The sequence below is a fragment of the Pteropus medius genome, unplaced genomic scaffold (assembly GCF_902729225.1).
Source record: "Pteropus medius unplaced genomic scaffold, Ma_sr-lr_union100, whole genome shotgun sequence".
Classification (NCBI taxonomy): Eukaryota; Metazoa; Chordata; class Mammalia; order Chiroptera; family Pteropodidae; genus Pteropus; species Pteropus medius.
Window position 1 is genome coordinate 61,463,562 of NW_024349800.1, and position 18,693 is coordinate 61,482,254.

Consider the following 18,693-nt stretch of genomic DNA (forward strand, 5'->3'; position numbering starts at 1 on the left):
AAAGCAGAACGATGCACGTCTCAGTAGTTCTAATGTGAACACCACTCATGGCTCCCAGAATCCAGTCCCCACGAGGAGGCTGCTGCAGCCCCGCAGAGGGTGGCAGCACAGGAGAGAACGCCCTCTAACTCGGCCCAGGGGCACCACGCTGTGCTCCTGGGGGTGACGAGTGGAGACAGGGAATGTTAAGTGGGGGACACAAAGGGACCCCAGATGAATGAACACTGCATGGCCACAGGCTCCTTTGTCCAATGGCTGGGTCCCTCAGGCTCCGTGTCTTACCCCCCAAATACGAATTAAAACAGTAAAAGCTATGGAATGATTTGAAAAGCATGTAGTGTACACACTCACACACACACACACACACACACACACACACACACACGAAGTGAGAGACAATTCACCGTTTTGAAAGGTTACTGACTCATGACCATAAAAGGCCAACTCACTCGCTTTTCCACAAGTGCTCCGTTGCTACCCAACTGATCAGTTTGGGCAAAATAAAGAGGAGAAAAGGAAATCCCAGAATAGTTTCTTTTTAAAAATAAAATATCTGCAAGGAAGCGACCCATTTCCTAAAAATGCTTCACATAAGGTTACGCGGATAAGAACTGAAAAAGTAATTTGTATGTTAACCACAAGTTAGAATTCTGAGTCTCTGTAAAGTAACTCATCGTGAAAAGCCTACAATCAAGGGGTCTTCTTCCATCCTGAGGCCGTGTTCCCAGGCTGGCCCCTTCTCTGCACCCAGGATGGATCGCACGAGCACACGTGGCGGTGCCATGTCACCAGAGCTGTGTGATGATTCCACAGCAGAGCTCAGAGTGACTCACGGCTGTAACTACGAGCCAGGTGGACGTGCCACACGCTGTCGATGGAAAAAGTAAATGGCATGGCCCCGTCCCCGTCCCCGGGGAGCGTGCCAATATACGAAAGATGCTCTCCTAGAGACACGAGGGAAAACCGGAACGACTTCAAGGTAGCAGGCACATCCGAGCCAGGTCTGAGGGAGGGACAGGTGTTGGGGGACGGCAAGGGAACAGGATGACATTCTAGGAGATGGGAACAAGGGAACAATGTGGGCAAAGGCACATCCGTGTGGGGCACAGTCTGCTTGGGAAAAAAGGCAGTACACAGGTGTGGCAATTAGACCTCCAAAGGTCTGTCACACGGCCCACACCTCCAGTGGCACCGAGCACCAGCAGGAGCTCCATACAAACTTGTGGAATGAATCTTCTGCTGAGGACTTTTCAAGAGCTCCCAGTCTGTTTGCGATAAAACCTAAAACTTTAACTAAGACTCCCAAGGCCGTCCAGGTCTCTAGGGCTTAAGTCAAGCTGGCCCTTTTCCTGCTTCAAGACTGTGACTTCGCCTGGAATGTCCCTCTCTTACTCTTTACCTGCTAACTCCTACGCATTCTTTTGGCCTTAGAATATATGTCTCCTCGAAGAGCCCTACAGCTAATTCAAGAAGCATCTGAGTACCTACTATGTGCTAGGTACTGTACTCTAACTGCTGGGAAATGCAGCAAGGAACCAAAAAAGGAAGAAGAAAACCCTGCCTCTGCCTCAATCTTAACCTCAATTAGGTCCTTCTAGTATATTCTTTCTTGGAGTCCTATACTTTAGAACACATTTTGAAGGTCCGATTATAAGTTAGTTTGCTACAGTCCGACTCCCCCACTGGCCGGGAGCAGGAGCCGGGTCTGGAATGTACATTACTCCATCTCCAGCACCTAGGGCAGTGCCTGACACTCGGCACGGGCTCAGCAGGCGTGAACGAGCCAGGGGCCTGTTTATATTAGCAACTGGGGAGCGGGGAGCTGAAGGAGCACGAGCCGCAGGAAAGACAACGAGGCTGAGAGATGAGGGCCAGAGTGCGAGCGGCTGACGGATTCGGCAGAGCTGAGCGCTCGAGGCAGCCTTCGAAATGAACGTTTTCCCCCCTCTCCTCTGCTCGTCACTGTCATCTGCTTTACGGGGTACGTGATACGTGAAAGCAGGCCCTTAATTTAACACACTGCATTAACACCGTCTTATTTCTCTTAGCAAACAAAAACCATCTGAGAATCACGTGTCAAATTGAATGTTTGCCTCTCTTCAAAAAGGGCAAAAATAAATATAGTTGATGATTACTATAGATTTTTATACTGTTTATTTCTATTTTCATTCTCAAAGCATAAAATTCACCCTCTGAAAGTATACAATTCAGTGGTTTTTAGCATATTCACAAAGTTGTCCAATCACCAGCAACGTCTAATTCCAGAACATTTTTATTACCTGTCCTCCCAAAGCCACCTGTACCCGGAAGCAGGAATTCCCCACCCCCACCTGCCCCCAAGCTCTGGCCATCGATCACTAAGCTGCTTCTGTCTCTGGATTCGCTTGCTCCTGACCTTTCGAATAAACAGAATCACACAACGTGTGATTTGGTGTCTGGCTTCTTTCATTTGACATGTTTCAAGGTCCTTCCATGTTGTCACCTACATCAGTACCTCATCCTTTTCGCTACAGATTTTCACATGAGTGTTGACTGTTCCTCGATGTAATACTACAGATCTACTAGAACTGGCCATAAAGAGAGACACATTTGAAATAACATAACGAAGAAAAAGAACTTACTTGCACTGGGCGTGAAAATATTTGATCAGATTCTGAAGTAAATCCACTCCCTTTTTAATCTTAATTTCATTGACCTTCAGCAGATACTATGAAAAAAGAAAACAAAAGGAAGAATGTCATAAATATAAGCGAATACGAGCTTAACATGAGCTTCTGTGGACAGACTACCTCTTCCGGTTCGCTGACATCTTTCGTATGGTAGAGGCCTGATATTTTTTGAATGTTTCCTTTAGTTTGGTGCCATATGAATTATCTGACTTACAGGCATTAAATGTTCAACATGAAGTGCCGAGAACTTCTGGTCATAAGGTATCTTCACTTGCTCGGAGTCACACGGAAGAATGAGGATGGTTAGAATAAATGGGACTTGACTGTTCTGGATATTCCTGTCTGCACAGTTCTGTCCAGGGACCCCTTCTCCAGGCAGGTCACCGTCCAGAACACTAACTACTAAGCTTGTGTGGTTGAGACTCTTGGCGCCATGTCTCTAATCCTAAGACGCTTCCCTGACACTTGAAAAAAATGTGACTGTGATAAAAAACAAATTTTAAATTGAAATGAATTAAAGCCACTTTTAACTTGGAGAATTCATTAACAAGCACTAAGACATCAAGAAGCCCCAGGGATCTGCAAAACCAGCGTCAGGAAATACACTTGCTCTTTGCTAAAGGTTTATAGAACAAAGACTGCAAAAATTCCCTCTCCCTGCACCGTCAGGACGTGGTAGAAAGAACTCCAGGAACATGTGATCTCTGACACTGGCTGCCCTCAAAGAGCTGCCCAACCCCGCAGACCACACGGGAATTTTGGCTGCAACGTGGGAGACTCACGTCCAGATCTTCCCCAGGCCTGCCCCGCGGCCCACCGGCAGGAGACGCGAAGCCGCCGGAGTGACCTACGGAAACTTCCTTTGCTTTTGTTCTGGTCTCCCTTTCTTTTTGATATTTATTCACTGTTAATTGAATAAGTTGTCCGGCAATGCATCGAATGGTTAGTGAGATCCCGGGCAATGTGCCAGACTTTACAATGTGTGTACCCTTTGACCTGGAAATTCTACTTCCGGGAACTTATTCTAAGAAGACAATCATAAAAGTCTGCAAAGATGAATCCAAAGGAAGGTTCCACTGCGGGCTTGTTTGTAAAAGTGCAAAACAGCCACGACCGTCTCAAAGACTGGGGAGTTACGGTGTGGTGCATCCAGACAGAACATCGCTCTGCAACCATGAGCCAACGAAGCAGGGACTTCCTGACACAGGAAGATGCAGGCACACGCTGGGTCAAAGTACCAGGTTACAGAGCGTCAGCAGAGAAGGCCCCTGTTTACACAAATCATGTTGATGAATGTACACGCAGGGACATGTGAAAAATGTCTAGCTAAATGTCAAAGTGATTATCTTTTAGAAGTAAAATTTGAAGTGATTTTAATTTCTTATATATATTTATGTTGACCGATTTTTAAAAGTATATTATTTTTATAATAAGAGGAATGCAAGACGGGATCTCTCATACCTTCTCCATTCACAGAAGCCCTATTTGGAACACTGCATTTCTTTGTAAAATTCATTCTGAAGAAAAAGTTCCACAGCTTTAAAATAAAAGCCTGAAAACCATTCTTCTAGATTTGATCCCAGGCAACTGAAAATTTGTAACACCTAAACAATGCTTAGCATTTAATAGAGCTTGAAAACTTCAGTCTGAGGAAACGGTTGAGCAGTTTTAAAATGATTTAAACTGCAGCAACCTATTCATTTTCAGATGTCGGGTGCTCGGGGAATTGCTTTTCAAACGCTCTCTTCCCCACGGCAAGCCCGTTCCAGACCATGCCTTCATTAGATGCATCCAAGTTCACTGCCAGCCAGGCCAGTGGTTTTCTACATGCACATGGCGCCTGGCTCTACCACCTGCCAGCTCTGCAGAGGTGGCGACCCCATTACACTCAGTACAGACCGGATGGAGGCCAACAACCGCCCCGGACCGGCTCAGAGGCATCAGCTACACATGTATTTCCAATAAAATAAGCTATTTATCCAGCCCACACGATCCATTTGCCCAGACCCGGAGGAGGAGAGCACGCACCACTGGGAGCACACCACGGAGGGCGGCGACAGAGCCCAGCGCTGGGACTGGCGCCCCTCACTTCTACGACATGCTAATAACACGCTGATGGCGTTTCACAGCTCACAAACACTTTTAACAAACAGTCTTGCAGACTTTAGGTAAATATTTCTTCCTTATGAGCCAAAAAGAGAACACAGTCTGAACACACACACCCTTTCCAAACCCATTCTTCGTAGAACACCGTGACTTAATTTTACCCTGATGAAATAAAACCAATCCCTTGTGTTTGTGTAACACACCTAGTCCCTGCCTCATGCTGCCTGGGTGAACTGGGGACCATACCCGATGTCCGTTTACACAACGACGTGTGTATGAAACCTCTGCTCTCCTGTCTGCAATGACACTCGAGCTTCGTTATTACCTTTCTAAATAGCATTCACTTAATGAAAAACACAGCAGCAAAGGGGGAAGAAAGTCACAAAAAAGACATAAAACAAAAAACAAAAGTAAAACCGCAGATGTAAATCCAACTACATCAACAGTGACATCAAATGTGAAAGATTAAACAGTCTCATCGAAAGGCAGAGACTGGATAAAAAAATGTGAATGAACTGATGTCTACAGGAAACACACTTTAGATTCAGACTCAGGGTGAAAAAGAAATTCCAGGTAAACAGAAGCCGAAAGAGAGATGGAGTGGGCCACACTAACGTCAGACCGCTCATCTCTGATCCTGGGACTGACTGTCCTCCGCTGACCACCAGCGTTTGCTCTGGGAATAAAAACTCATTCAAATATAGTCCTAAAGTACACACTCAAAAAGGCTAAGCTCCCGCTATCATTAACAAACAAACATTCCCAAATTTAAAAGTCCCTGTGGATTGGCTTTGCTGTTGACTGCTTACAGGGAATCGAGAGCTGGCTGAACCCAGTTTCAAGACCGGTCACAAATATCACATGTGCACTCACGCTGTCATTCCCCCGCTGCCCGCCAAGGCAGGCAGCTCAGGCTGCAGGACAGAGGGGAGCAGGGAGGAGCCCCCTGGGGGCTCTTGCCTGGATGAGCAGATGGAAGGACTTCCAGAGGCAGGTAGCCTGGCTTCTCATCATACCATCCCTCACTCAGAGAGGACAACAGCGGACAGACGACGAGCTGCATTTTCCCCAGCTGACTTCTCACTGCCCCTCCGTCACTGATGCCAATGGTACAACAGGAACCAATATACCTCATTAAAACACACGCAGGAGGGTTTCTCAGCCACGTTCCAGTGAGGGGATGAGTCTGAGCGAGTGTGTGTGTATGTGAGGCCAGAAAGGCCATTCCTTACGTTTAGGTGCCCCCGCCTTCCATAAAAGGCTGGTGTTAGAGCCATCTGTGCCACCATCCAGCCGGCCCGGGTCCCCCAGGAACGGAAACTGACAAATGCGTCTAACAGTGCACCATGCTGAGGCCGCTGGCTGGTGGCCGCCGGACCGCGGTGCACTGGGGACCCGCTCCCGCAGGGGTTCAGGGGCGGGGGCGGCGCTGCCCGCCTCACCTCGCACATCTGCAGCTGGAAGATCCGCCTCTCCTTCTCCATCTCCTCCGCGATTTCCGCCCCGCTGATCTCCGTGCGGATCATCCCGTGCAGCCTGGCGTGCTCCTTCTTCTCCTTCTCGATTTTGGTTCTACAGGTGAAAAAAAGCAAGATCGAATCAGATGCCTCTCGACACGCGGTCCAGACCGGGCGACCGGGCAGTGGTCCTGTCATCCAGTCTGCGAGACAAACGCTCACTGAGCCTTTTAGGAACGTGACAGTCTGTCAATTTACTGGAAAGGAAAACGCATTTGGTCATAAAAATAAGTGGCCTCTTTTGTTGAGTATTTAAATTATTTACTCAACTAATTCTTCCCAAGCACCTACTTTGGCTGGGAAAGTAGATCTGCGTCAGAGGAGGGGGCCCTGCCCGCCTCGGGCTCCCCCCGCAGCAGCATCCGCTCCAGGGCCACCATGCAAGGCCAAGGGCACGCCCTGCCTCCCATCCTTTCTCCCGATCCCTCCCATCTCCCGCTCAGCACTCAGCAAAGTCGGGCTGAGGGCAGTGCTCGCCGACCTAGAAGAAAACAGACCCCCTTTCCGGTTTTAAGCGTCATTCCCCCTTCCACGTTCATCTCCTGCTTAAGCTAGAGCACGATGTCAAGTGTGCAGTCCAGGCTCTAAACTGACCAACTGGAGCATGTCCAAACAAGAGTGGCCAGGGAGAGAAGCAGCCATGAAATCACATCGGTTAAGAAGAGCTTGAAATAGTAACTTAACTTTTATTCTGGAGAAAAGGAGACTAAACAGAAACCACAGAAAGCGCTCGAAAATATAAAGGCTGCCGTGAAGAAAAGGAAGATGTTTTCTGCAGAGCATCACGGAAGACACTGGAAGATGTAAGGCGGCATTGCTTAGAAAGTGGTTCGACGTGACACATTTAGGTTCGAGTGCCCCCCACCATTGGGGAGGGAGTATTTAAGGGGTAACAAATGTCGTTTCTGCCTCTTGATTTTCATGTTGAAGCACAGTGCTGGGCACACAGTAGGTACTCAGCCCCTGAATGAGTAAGAATAGAAATAAACAGATGCCTGTTTGGTGGGACGTTGTTTAAATTGACTCAAACGCCAGGGGGGGCCCGTAGGTCCCTGGGACTATGCGACGCCACCCCAGGGCTCCCCCTGACACCGCCTCAAAGGGAGCACGACAGTCCAGAGGTCATTCTTGTAAGAATCAGGATAGAACCACTGCCCAGGAATTTCAAAAATGCCTAAAACCTGTTTGTTACGTGTCACAAGGCCTCTTGGGATAAATCAATCTCACCTGTAAATGGGTGAAGAGTTACTTCATTTACCTAGAATTACTTCGAGTTTTAAAAGGGGCTACTCCCCCAATCTCAAATTCTAGGATTTTGTGAGTAATTCTGCCCCCGCCCTACCTGTGTCTTGCTTTTACAGAATTTGATCTTGTTCCCCTTTCAGAAGCAGGAGGCACTCTCAGAACCCTCCTCAGAAGCCCCTTCCTGCCCTCGGCTCGGTAACACACGGGGACACTTCCTCTGGGGTGCCTGAGCGTGGCGGCGAGAGCAGCTAAGTGAAAGTCCACAGAGCCACCTCCTGGCTGTGGCTCGACTATCGGCAGCAAGCCACCGAGTCTTGGTTTACTATCTGTAAAGTGCGGATAGTGGTCCTTTCCCTCTTTATTAGACTGAGGTGGGATGCGGACGAAGGATGCTAAAGGACCAGGCATGGCAAGTTGGGAGCCTTCAAGGTATTCTAGTTAACACTCGGTCTGTGCTTCTACATAAATGTACGCCATTCGTGAAACCAGAATCTGGGGATCCAAGCAACTTAGGGTACAGAAATTAAAGGTGTCTACGGATGGAACAGGTGTCAGAGGTTTGGTGTTCCTTGGTCTCAGCTTTGTGATCCTTCAGCACTGAATAGCCACCCAAAGCTGGCAAAGAACAAAACTAAACAAAATAAAACGAATTAAATACTTGTAGTTACATCTTGAATGGCTTTCTTCTTAAGGTTTCCTACTTTACCAGCTGGCTTCGTATCAAAGTTGCTATTTCCACTCAGAAAACAACGTTATTACCCAATGCACAGCAATTACAAAGCAAACATGAGGCATTTAAAAATACTTTCTATTCCCCACGTATTTGAAATAGTTGAAACCATTTCACCCACAATCTCTCGCCCAGTTCTGGCCAGCTCAATCCCCTCCACCGCAGGAATGAAAACTGTGATCGTAAAGGTCACAACCGCCTGAAGCCAACCAGCAGCAGGAGCCTTGCCCTCAGTGGGAGCTGCTGCACATCCGAAATTCAACCGACCGGTTCTTCAAGTTGTGTTGGCAGACGAAGCAAAAAATGCAGCTCAAGGGGAGGGCGTTCCAACAATCCCTCTTTTCTGTCCCTTCCCCAAACCGAGGGGACTGGCATTGCAGAGAAATGTGGACAAAAGCTAAGAGCAGATGGTTTTCACGAATCAGCAGGAAGATGGAGTCTGAAAACTGCCGCTGTCACCCACGGTGATAAAATGAGGAAGATGTTTACAAGAAAAAGGAGGGAAACACTTCTTGAGAGAAACTGGCCTTAACTTCCTTTCATTAACTTCCCTGACAATGACATTCTGTAACCATTCGGACATAATAAAAGAGACGAGGAAACACACGTTTAGAAGTTAACATCGCCGAATTTAGACACCGGGTATGAAAACATCTGGCATTGTAATGAACCACAGCAACACAGTTTTAGGTGAATTCTTTTCTGGATTAAGGTTTACTTAGACAATACCTTTAAGCAATAAAAGCTCAATTTAGAATTGAAATCTCAAATTACCTATGTTTATTTTTTAAAAGGAAAACACTCACATTTTGGTTTCGTAGTCCTTCCAAGCTTTATCAAAAGGCTTTTTCAGATCCTATAAACAGAGAGGCATAAATTAAACCAGACTAACCATTAACTTTCAGGTAAGATAAACTGACTTATCCCTAGACCGGCCCCTGAAAGGATCATTAATTTCTGTAACAAATGACGTCTGTGATTCCATGAAAAAATAAAAAGCTTAGAGCACAAGTTTTCAATTAGAGTAATGATGGCATTTTCTTTCTTTCTTTGAAAAACAAAAACAAAAACGAAACTTTATTATAGAATATATACACCAAATGCAAATAGAAGAGAGAGAGAATCATACACGACAAGAATTAGCTCGTGGCCCGTCTCATTTCACCTACGATTATTCTGAAATTAAACCCAGAAAGACATAACATTTAATCTGCAAGTATTTCAGTATCTCTTCTCTCAAAGGAAAGGACTCTGACTTGTTCTATTAATACACGGATCTCCCCGAACCCATGGAACCCTGATCTGGGTCCCAGCAGTGAGAATATGGGAGCCATTATCTTCTGACGTTTCCCAGTTCCACTTGTCCGCCTGGACCTCAGGGCTTCATACTCTGATGAAGCTTGGCTCAAAAGCACTGAGCCTCGAGGAATGCATCGCGGAGTTCCCACCTATTCACGCTACCTTTAACGGCATTCTTTTAGGAGCGAGATCTCCTTTTCAGGGGGCGGGGCTGCTGCTGCTTCTTATTATTATTTTGGCTCTTTGTTGGCCTTATGACAAGGCCAGAGCGCCATAGCCTTATTATTATTATTATTATTATTATTATTATCATCATCATCATCATTATGGCTCTTTGTTGGCCTTATGACAAAGCCAGAGCGCCGCAGCCTGGCATCTGAGGCCCTCTGCAATCTGGCCCTTCCTGTCAGCGGCACGTCCCGCTCTGCACATCTGCTGCCTCGTGGCTTCGAGCTACGCTGAAAGCTTCAGGCGCAGTGCTGTCGTGCGTCCATGTATCTGCATGGCTTCCCTCTGCCTTGCGTGCCCTTCCCTCCCGTTTTTCTGGCTGGCTCGGCTGATGTGTCCTCCGGGCCCCAAGACGGCTATGGGTCAGACCCCTCACTGTCCTAGCGGCTCTTCCTGGCGCACTGTGCAAGGGAGACACGAGAGGTCTCTGCACAAGTCCCTGAGGTTGGCCAAGCTGTACTTCTGGACGTGCCCAGACGCGACCCAGGAATCACGTGCGGATCCAAGCACAGAACTCGGCCTCCTAAGAGCGCGGGCACATCTGTCTGTGACAGTGCCATGCAAAAGTGACTTAGTGCTCAGCATCTGGCACCCAAATGCCCCCCGAGCCCTGACTGCTCCTCTCTCACACGCTCGTGGAACACAGGGCTCAAGTGTTTACACGTGGCACCTCCGACACAACGAACAGCCTCTGGGGGACAGAAAAATGGAGCCGGCTCGAGCCTCCCTGGTGCCAACTCTTCCCCGCAGGAAACCGCATCCCGGTAAGGGTGCTGCTCCCAGGGGTCGGCCAGTGACACATCGGCGGGAAAACCAGACCTCTCCACGCAGGCTTCCCTGCTCGACTGACGGGGCCCAAAGATGGTTTAGTTCTCCGAAGAGCTCGCCCCGCTCCCCTTACTGTGTCTGGAGCACCAGCAGGCTTAACGGTGGTGCCAGGATGGCAGATCAAGGGACAGCGTGGCAGCCAGAGGCCGTCCTGCCACCCCAGTAAGGATATGGGAACACAGCGGCTGCCCTGACGGCCGCGTGACTGTGATTCCGCAAACGCTGTCCCCCAACGAGCAGGACTTGTCAGTCATACCCCTTTCACTCCTTTGAGGTCGCCCTTCAGCAAACTGTCCAGAGGGAAGGAGATGATGTTGTTCATATTCTGAATCTAAAAAACAAAAACAGAGAATGTTCTCATTCGATTTCCTTTTTAAGCTAAAGGTAGGACAGCAAGGATGTTGGAGACCATTAGGTGATAATTAACCTTCACTTCAAACCTGACTAGCACAGGAATGATGATGGCCTTATCCATTCTTACTTACATTCTTTGTAAAGATTTCATCTCACAAATGAATACATAACTAGTGACAAATCTACATCTGTTATTTTCCATAATAACAACCTTCATTGTTAAGCTATCAACTTTGTGAAGAGATAATCATCACAATAATTTTTTTTTTCCCCAAAAATAATCCGTGAGTGAACCACTTAAAGACACCGGGAGAGAAGGGGACACCGCTTTCTCCTCTCACTCATGGCTCCACTGAGGACCTGGGGCTTGCTTCGCTCAGCTCTTGGGCCCCATGACCCCGTCTCCCTATCACAGTCCCCAACAGGGGGACCAAGAGGAAGAACAGAAGTAGGGGCTTCCGTCTCCTATGAATGTGTATGAGTGACTGCTGAACGAGAATGACAAAATGAGTGTGTGAGTGTGTGAGTGAGTGAGTGTGAGAATGTGTGTGTTGGAGTGTGTGAGTGCAGGTGTGTGAAAGTGTGTGAGTGTGTGTGAGTGAATGTATAGTGAGTGTGTGTGCAAGAGAGTGTGTGAAGTGTGAATGAGTGTAGTGTGAGTGGAGTGTGTGAGTGAGTGAGAGTGTGTGTTGGAGTGTGTGAGGTGTGAGTGTGTGAAAGTGTGTGAGTGTGAGTGAGTGTATGTGTGTGTGCCAGAGTGTGTGTAAGTGTGAGTGTGTGAGTGTGATAGTGTGAGTGTGTGTGTAAGTGTGTGTGTGTGAGTGTATATGTGTTTCTGGGAAAAGGAGAGGCAAGAGGTCTTGAGGATCCTGCTCTTCTCCTTGAAGCCAGAAGGCAAGAGACTGGTGGCTTAACGAGCTGTCGCCATGGATTAAATCGGGGAGCATCGAACCTTCCCGACACACACTCAGAGGACAGCCGGAGACAGCCAGGCCACCCCCGCCGGCAAACGTGAGGAAACCGAAGGCCCAGAGAGCTCCAGGTGGGAGGAGCTTCCGGCGCAGACACCCGTGCTCAGACCCCACAGGAGACCCTCCCCGAGGAAGCGAGCGGAGCCCTACTTCCTCCACCCCCGGGCTCGGACCACTGCGTTAAGCCAGCGAGACTGCCAGCTGGCCCTGCGGGGGCCTCGTGGCACATGTGTCACTCTGGGTTACATACACCGAGGTCACAGGCCAATGAAACGAGAAACACGATAAGAACGTTGGAGTTTCACACATTCACTCTTACGATTGAGCAGAGGCAAATCTTATTTTTAGTATAATTACCTGGAATAGGAAGACCAAATATAGGCACGATTTTTAAGGCAATATGGGATGTGATTTCTGTACACCATCTGACATATTCAATTTCAAAATGGAGAAAGAAACTTACTTGAAAAATATTGGTAAGATGTGTAATAATGACTGCACTAACCACCATTCCTGTCAAATAAATGATCAATTTATGACTCTCATTTCAGAAATGCCTTTTTGGGGGTAACTTTTGTCCTAGGCTTAAACAGCTCAACATTTGTCATGTACCTGGCATTTCTCCAAGGTGCTGTGTAATCAGCTATGACCTGCTAGGGTTAGCCTTAAGAGTTAAATTTTTGAATAGTGAAAAGCTGAATTTAAGGTGAGGTCTGGTACATGACTGGAAGTGATGGTGACAAATAAAAGGCCGCGCTGGTGAATAATAATCTGATAGCAAGCACGCCTAGGTTTCCACTGCAAACCGTGGTACAGAGCCACACGAGTGAGGGGCGCAGCTCTGCCACAGTCCCCACATCTCGGTCCCTGCTGGAACACCCCTGGAAACTGTGTGCCCAAACCAGCCCCGCCAACCCACACCCACCCTGCCTCCTCCCGCCCACACGAACCTCTTCTCCACCAGGTGGAGGCCTAGGCTTCACCCTTCCCCGGCTCAGCTCTGCCCCGCCCTATCCGACCAGCTGCCGTTCTCACCGACCCCGCACCTCACATGGGCCTCGCTGCCCCTTTTCTGGGCTGAGACAACAGCTTCCCCGCTCCCGGCCTCCGTCCGGGTCTCCGCCTGCCCCGCTCCCTCCTCCACAGCTCTGGCAGCTTTACCTGGCATCATGTCCCTGACAGAGGCTAAGCGCACTCCTGCATCTGAGTCCCTCCGCCGTCCCACCTCATTTGCTACTTTTCGTCTTCATGTCCGGCCGTGCAGAATTCTAGCGTTCTCTGCTCCCCCGAGCTTATGTTCAGGCTCGATTTGTTCCATCCGGATGAAATGTCCTCCCCGCTGTTCAAAACCTTCCCATGCATAGGATTTACTCAAATGCCATCTTCTCCACTAACACCCCAAATCTCCCAGTAGGAAGTGATCCCTGCCTCCCCGAATCCTCCAATATTTTCTTTTTAGAAAATGTCTTAAGGCCCTAGACAGGTTCTATCCTGCATTCATCTTATCGACCGCACATCATAAACCCTAAAGGGGTGCTTTAAGTATTCGTCATTTGTATATTCTCCATAGCACCTGGGGTAGGGCTTGGCCCAGAGCAGACGCTTGGTAAACACTGGGTGATTCAACCAATCAATATACTTAAACATTTTTCTGAGTATCTAATACAAAGAGTCTGTGTAGAGAGGCTTCAAATATATCAACACCGTTAAACCAAATACCATGCAGTGAATGCATGTGTGAATTCATTAATTCATTTGTCATGTATTTTTGAGCACTGATTTCAAAGACAGCAACAAACTGGCTAATACAGAGATAAAGAAAACTTATGCTTGCCATCTCGGAGACACAATAAATGTATACACACCAAGAATTAAACAAAAGGTCTGAGACCACACATGCAGCAGATTTTACTCTGTACAGACACCAATGCCTCCTTCTGGAAAGATGACTCTGGCTTTGCACTGACTGGTCGGGCAAGCTGACTTGGGCTTGGGAAGAAGTGACTGTCCCCGTTACTGGGCCTCAAGACACTGCCATTCGTCCGAATGATTGCACAGAACCATGGCTGGAGCCAGCAGCGCAGGCAGCCTGGGCCCTGAACGCCGCCTGGACAGGAGCCACCGCCATGCCTTCTCAGACTAGGCACGTGCAGGGAACGGGGCAGGAAACAGCACGACGGGGGCCAGAGCTGCCCGCGTGGGAGCCCGAGCCGAAGGCAACAGAACAACTCAGTGCATGGCAGGCTGGCGGGAGCAAAGAACAAGGTGCTTGTGGATGAACTATCGTAGCTTCAGGGAGGGTTACAGGCGTCTTTTACGAGGAGTGAGTGAGGATGAGCGTGTGCGTGAACCAGTGAGAAAGACAAGGCTGTCCACAGCAGGGGAAAAGACTCAATCACGATTTGGCTCATACGTTATTCTGAGACTATTCGTTGTTTAATTCAAATAAGGACTAAGGTACTGATGACAGGTATTAGGGTAAGAAGAGTTAAACTCAGCTTTGGCATCTACAGTGAAATATTAAAATCGAGAAGAGAGAAAATCTATGAACATCCAAACACACTTGGCCAGCTTGTTTTCATTCTAAATCCTAGTGACAGGACCCCTAGCCTAGCGGTGAACATGACATTAAACAGCCATTACAACTGTGATGAATGGCACACAGCAGGCGCACGGGCCCTCAGGGAGTGACAGGAGATGAAGCTGCTGAGGTCCAGAGGGGTTAGGAGACAAAGAGGGATCAGACAGGGCCTCAGTCCTCGGGAGCTCACTGCTAAAGCCAGGGAGATAAAGCACATGCTTCGGGAAGTACATGGCCACGTGAAAACTCTGAGAGCCATAAATAAAACACCACGGAATTTCCAAAAAAAGAGAGAATCACTTTTGGGCTGGACACCAGGGAAATCTCTGCTGATCGAGAGTTATACGAGAAAGACCTTTAAAAGGCAGAAGGAGTTTCGTCTTTTGAGGTGGGGTGGAGGGTGTTCCAGGCAACAGGAGCAGTGTAGACGTCCCCAGACATGGGGACGCACCAGCCGGCTGAGCAGAGAGAAGAAAATTCCGGGTGCTAGATCAGCTGAGGGGATCTGTCCTTCGTCCCAGTCCACTTTTCTTTTTGGTGTCATTCGAATGATCTAAAATAGGAAACTATTACTCTCTACTCGGAAAATAATTAGCTAAATTATTACAAAAGAGACAGAAAGTAGATTCGAGGATACCTAGGGCTGGGAGAAGAACAGGAATTAACTCTAAGTGGGCGTGAGGGACCCTACTGGGGGGAAAAATGTCTCCAAACTAATTTATGGCGATGGCTGCACCACTTGGTAAAGCTACTAAGACATTACTGACTTGCGCACTGGAAATGGGTGAATTTCACATGTAAAATATACTTTGGTAAAGCCAGTTTTGTTTCTGTTTTTGTTTTTTAAGAAACTGTTATAAATATAAGTAGAATCCCATCAACAGATTTAGTAATAAGGCTTCCTCACTCCTGGGCGGTAGCCTGTCTGCCCTCCGCGTCGGCATGCTCCACAGCACACAGCCTGCTGACTCAGCGTGGCGGCCCAGGAAGTGACTGCTCCTGTCTGCCTGGGCCGACGACATGTGCACAGGAGCCCAGATGCTCTGCCTTGGCAGGAGTGCCCTGCGGCATCAAGGACTGCTCTGGAGCCTTCTCTGACTGTGAGTGTCGGGGCAGCCCAGGCCGCCTCAGGCCTACCTCTGAACGAACCGTCCTCCGCCCGTCCGGCCAAGAGATGCGGGAAGCACAGCCAGCAGATTGCTGCACATCCCTTGTGCTCAGGCAGCTCAGCCTCGATTTACGAGTAATGAAGGTTTTACGATCTATGGGAAGAATTACTCCTGGGCAACCCAACCAGAATAGTTTCCTTAGCGTCAAGCAAGCATCGGGCCTTTTCTCATGCTGACTTTCTTTTAACAAGTACATTACATTAAGGGGCTTTTTAAAACAGTATACATGATCTAAATACAAATTATTAATCTTAATCGCTGCAGATAACTATGGATCTAATACTAAAAGCAAAGAGGCAATCTGTAAAGCAACAATCAACCCTCCCTTCTGCCTCTCTCTTCCTGGCTTTGCTTCTCCTGGGTTCACCTGGATGTGTCTGACAAGATGAGTCAGTAAGTCCTCAAGGCCTGTAATCTCACAAGGAGATAAATGATTCAGCTGGCGGGCACTGGGACTGACGGGCTATCGGAGGATCAGAAAGCCTTTTTAGGAGGAGACAGTTGAATGGGCTACAAGGCGAGGCAGAGAACATGTGACAACCTCCACAGAGACCGGAAGCCCTAACACGAAGGCCTGGCAGCTTCAAAGAGCTGTTTTATCCATTCTCTCCGCAAGCTGCTCGTCTGAAGGGATGGCCGCCCAGGCAGAAAATTTGGGGGAGAAGCCAAAGGTACTAGGTAAAATGGCCTGAATAAATCGTTGAATGGCACAGGGACATTTAATCTCATTTCACCCCTACAACCACTCTGAGAAGTAGGTTAGCCCCATTTTACAGAAACGAAAACAAAGAGGGGGTTTGCCACCCACTTTGCTCCCAAGTCGCACAAGTAAGAAGGAGCTGAGCTGAGAACACAGGGACCAGAGCTGTCCCCATCATTTCACCACCAGAGGGGACTGGGCGTAAGAGCTCAGTCTCCCACCCAGATGAGGGCAGGAGGAGCTGTGGGTCCGATCCATGCTTCCCCCGAGGGGCCACCCACATCAGAACGTCCTGCTGTTCCCCGATACACAGAGTACTTCGTCACACGGTGACGAGGAAACTTTCAACAGGAAACTCATCGAGGTCACACTGATTCTGGGTGTGAAGTGAGGGTGCACGCGGGCCCCGGGAGCACACGCTCCTGGTCCTGTTTCTTTGACAGCACAGCCACTCTGACGTTTGTTTAATTAAAAAGGAGCTGATGGCGGGGTGGGGGGGTGCACACTGATCTCGAGTTGTTTAACACAAAGTGCAAGCACGAAACCAGCCAGCTGCCAAAACACAGCGGCAATTTTCACACCAGGAGAAAGAGCGTGAAAGGCTGGCCCGGCTTCTACCTTTGACGCTGCATCTGGCTGTCACACTGCTTTGATCTTTCAGGTTCTAAGTGGAGAGAAAACTGACCCTGGGCCTGCCTCTTCCACTAGAGGACAGATGACGAAACCACACACTTCGGCCTCTTTGCAACCCTGCTGAAAACCAGTGCACGGCCGACTCTGGGAGGTGGGCAGGGGGCGGGGGGGCGGACAGCAGCGCGGAAGAACCCGGGATTCCTGCAATCCCCAACTTCTAAAAACCACACGATGGTAAAGTGTTTCATTAAGCCATCGACGAAAAATGAAAGCACCTTTTCAAGTGTATCACACCTCCTAGAATCCAAGGTTAGAAGGTACTTGCTGGCCTCAGCTAGACCGGGCACCCTGACGTCAATCAATCTCCCCAAGATGAGTCGGAAGCACCCCAGCCGGCCTTTACCTAGGGCAGCAGGTTCCTGACCCCCAGCAAATGGAATCAAAGGCTCTGGGAACAGCCCCAATAAGGGGTGGTGTGACAAACCAGGTATGGTTCAAGGCCCTTGACTTTTCTTCTGACAAGTTCCAGATGGTGCTGGGGCCGCTGGCCCAGACGGCACTTCGCACCTCCGCTCCAGGGCGCTGCTTCTCAGCCTTACCTTGACCACTCATGCCCCGGGGAGCTCATGAAAATGAAGGTCCTGGTTCAGTGGGCCTAGGGGAGAAGGGCCTGGGAGGCTGCATTTCTAGGGGACTCAGGTGGTTCCACCTGAGGGCAAGGATAAGGCCCCCAGGGGTGCAAATGAAACAAACTACGTCCGAACCAGAATCTGGAACGTACAGGCACTGATGCGGTTTGCCAAGCTTTAGATTTTAAGGGATGATTAATAAACAGCTGAAAATTCCCACGGAAAAGGAACACACTCAAAGAAGCCAGGACCTTGAATTTACCGATATAAATTTGCTGACAACTCTCCCCGGAGAGGCGGGGCTTGGCTCTGGGCTGAGCACATGGCCCGCAGGAGGCGACAGCCCGCACAGCCCTCTAAGCTCACAGCCCAGCCACGGCTCCTGCCCCTGGCGCCTGGAAATAGGCTTGAGTCTCTCTGGGATCCTAAAATCCCTCCCTTTTTCCACTTTCTGTTACCAACCTCTCCTGGAATAGAGAACACCTGCTGGCCCTCCTCCTTCACCTGGCGGCCCTGCTCCCGCTCCTGCACCCTGTCTTCCGCCTTGACAGCAGAGCTGGGGAAAAGTCACCGCGGCCCCCTGACCCCCGGAGCCTGTCTGTCCTTGGGGCTTCTCCTCTGCTGCTGGGGTGCAGCTGGCCCTCCGCCCTCCACCACATCCTCAACTCCAGCCTGTCCACACAGTATCTCTCAGGTTTGGCAAGACGTTTTTAAAAGCCGAGGTCCCCTGCATCGTGGGGGTTGTCCTGTTAATAGCCAGCCACTGAGAAGATACATGATGACAAATGAAAAACCAAACTTGCAAACAGTTATCTTACAACAGCAGGCCCCCCACGCACTCGACAGGTGTTCAAGATACGTGCAGGACACGTGGTGGCCATCCAGCTGTGTGCCAGGGAGCTGAAGACACCTCTTCACAGCCACAGGACTCCCTGCCCCATCTCCTCCCCAGGGACCCAGGACCCCAGGCAGGGAGGAAGTCACTGCCCCGCCCTGGGCCACGCCCTGAGGGCTCAAGGCATTTGCACAGTGAC

General features: G+C 49.2%; 1 protein-coding gene across 4 annotated transcripts in view; it reads right to left on the bottom strand.

Moving 5' to 3' along the window:
* The window catches only part of ASAP2 (ArfGAP with SH3 domain, ankyrin repeat and PH domain 2), a 136,629-nt gene that overhangs the window by 53,817 nt on the left and 64,119 nt on the right, over window positions 1-18,693 (bottom strand). For all 4 annotated transcript variants that reach the window (XM_039888080.1, XM_039888079.1, XM_039888083.1 and 1 more), the window contains exons 4-7: window positions 10,879-10,953; window positions 9,074-9,123; window positions 6,218-6,347; window positions 2,622-2,707 (exon numbers count right to left, since the gene is read on the bottom strand). In XM_039888080.1, the coding sequence (XP_039744014.1) occupies window positions 2,622-2,707; window positions 6,218-6,347; window positions 9,074-9,123; window positions 10,879-10,953 (341 nt within the window). The remainder of the gene's footprint in view (window positions 1-2,621; window positions 2,708-6,217; window positions 6,348-9,073; window positions 9,124-10,878; window positions 10,954-18,693) is intronic.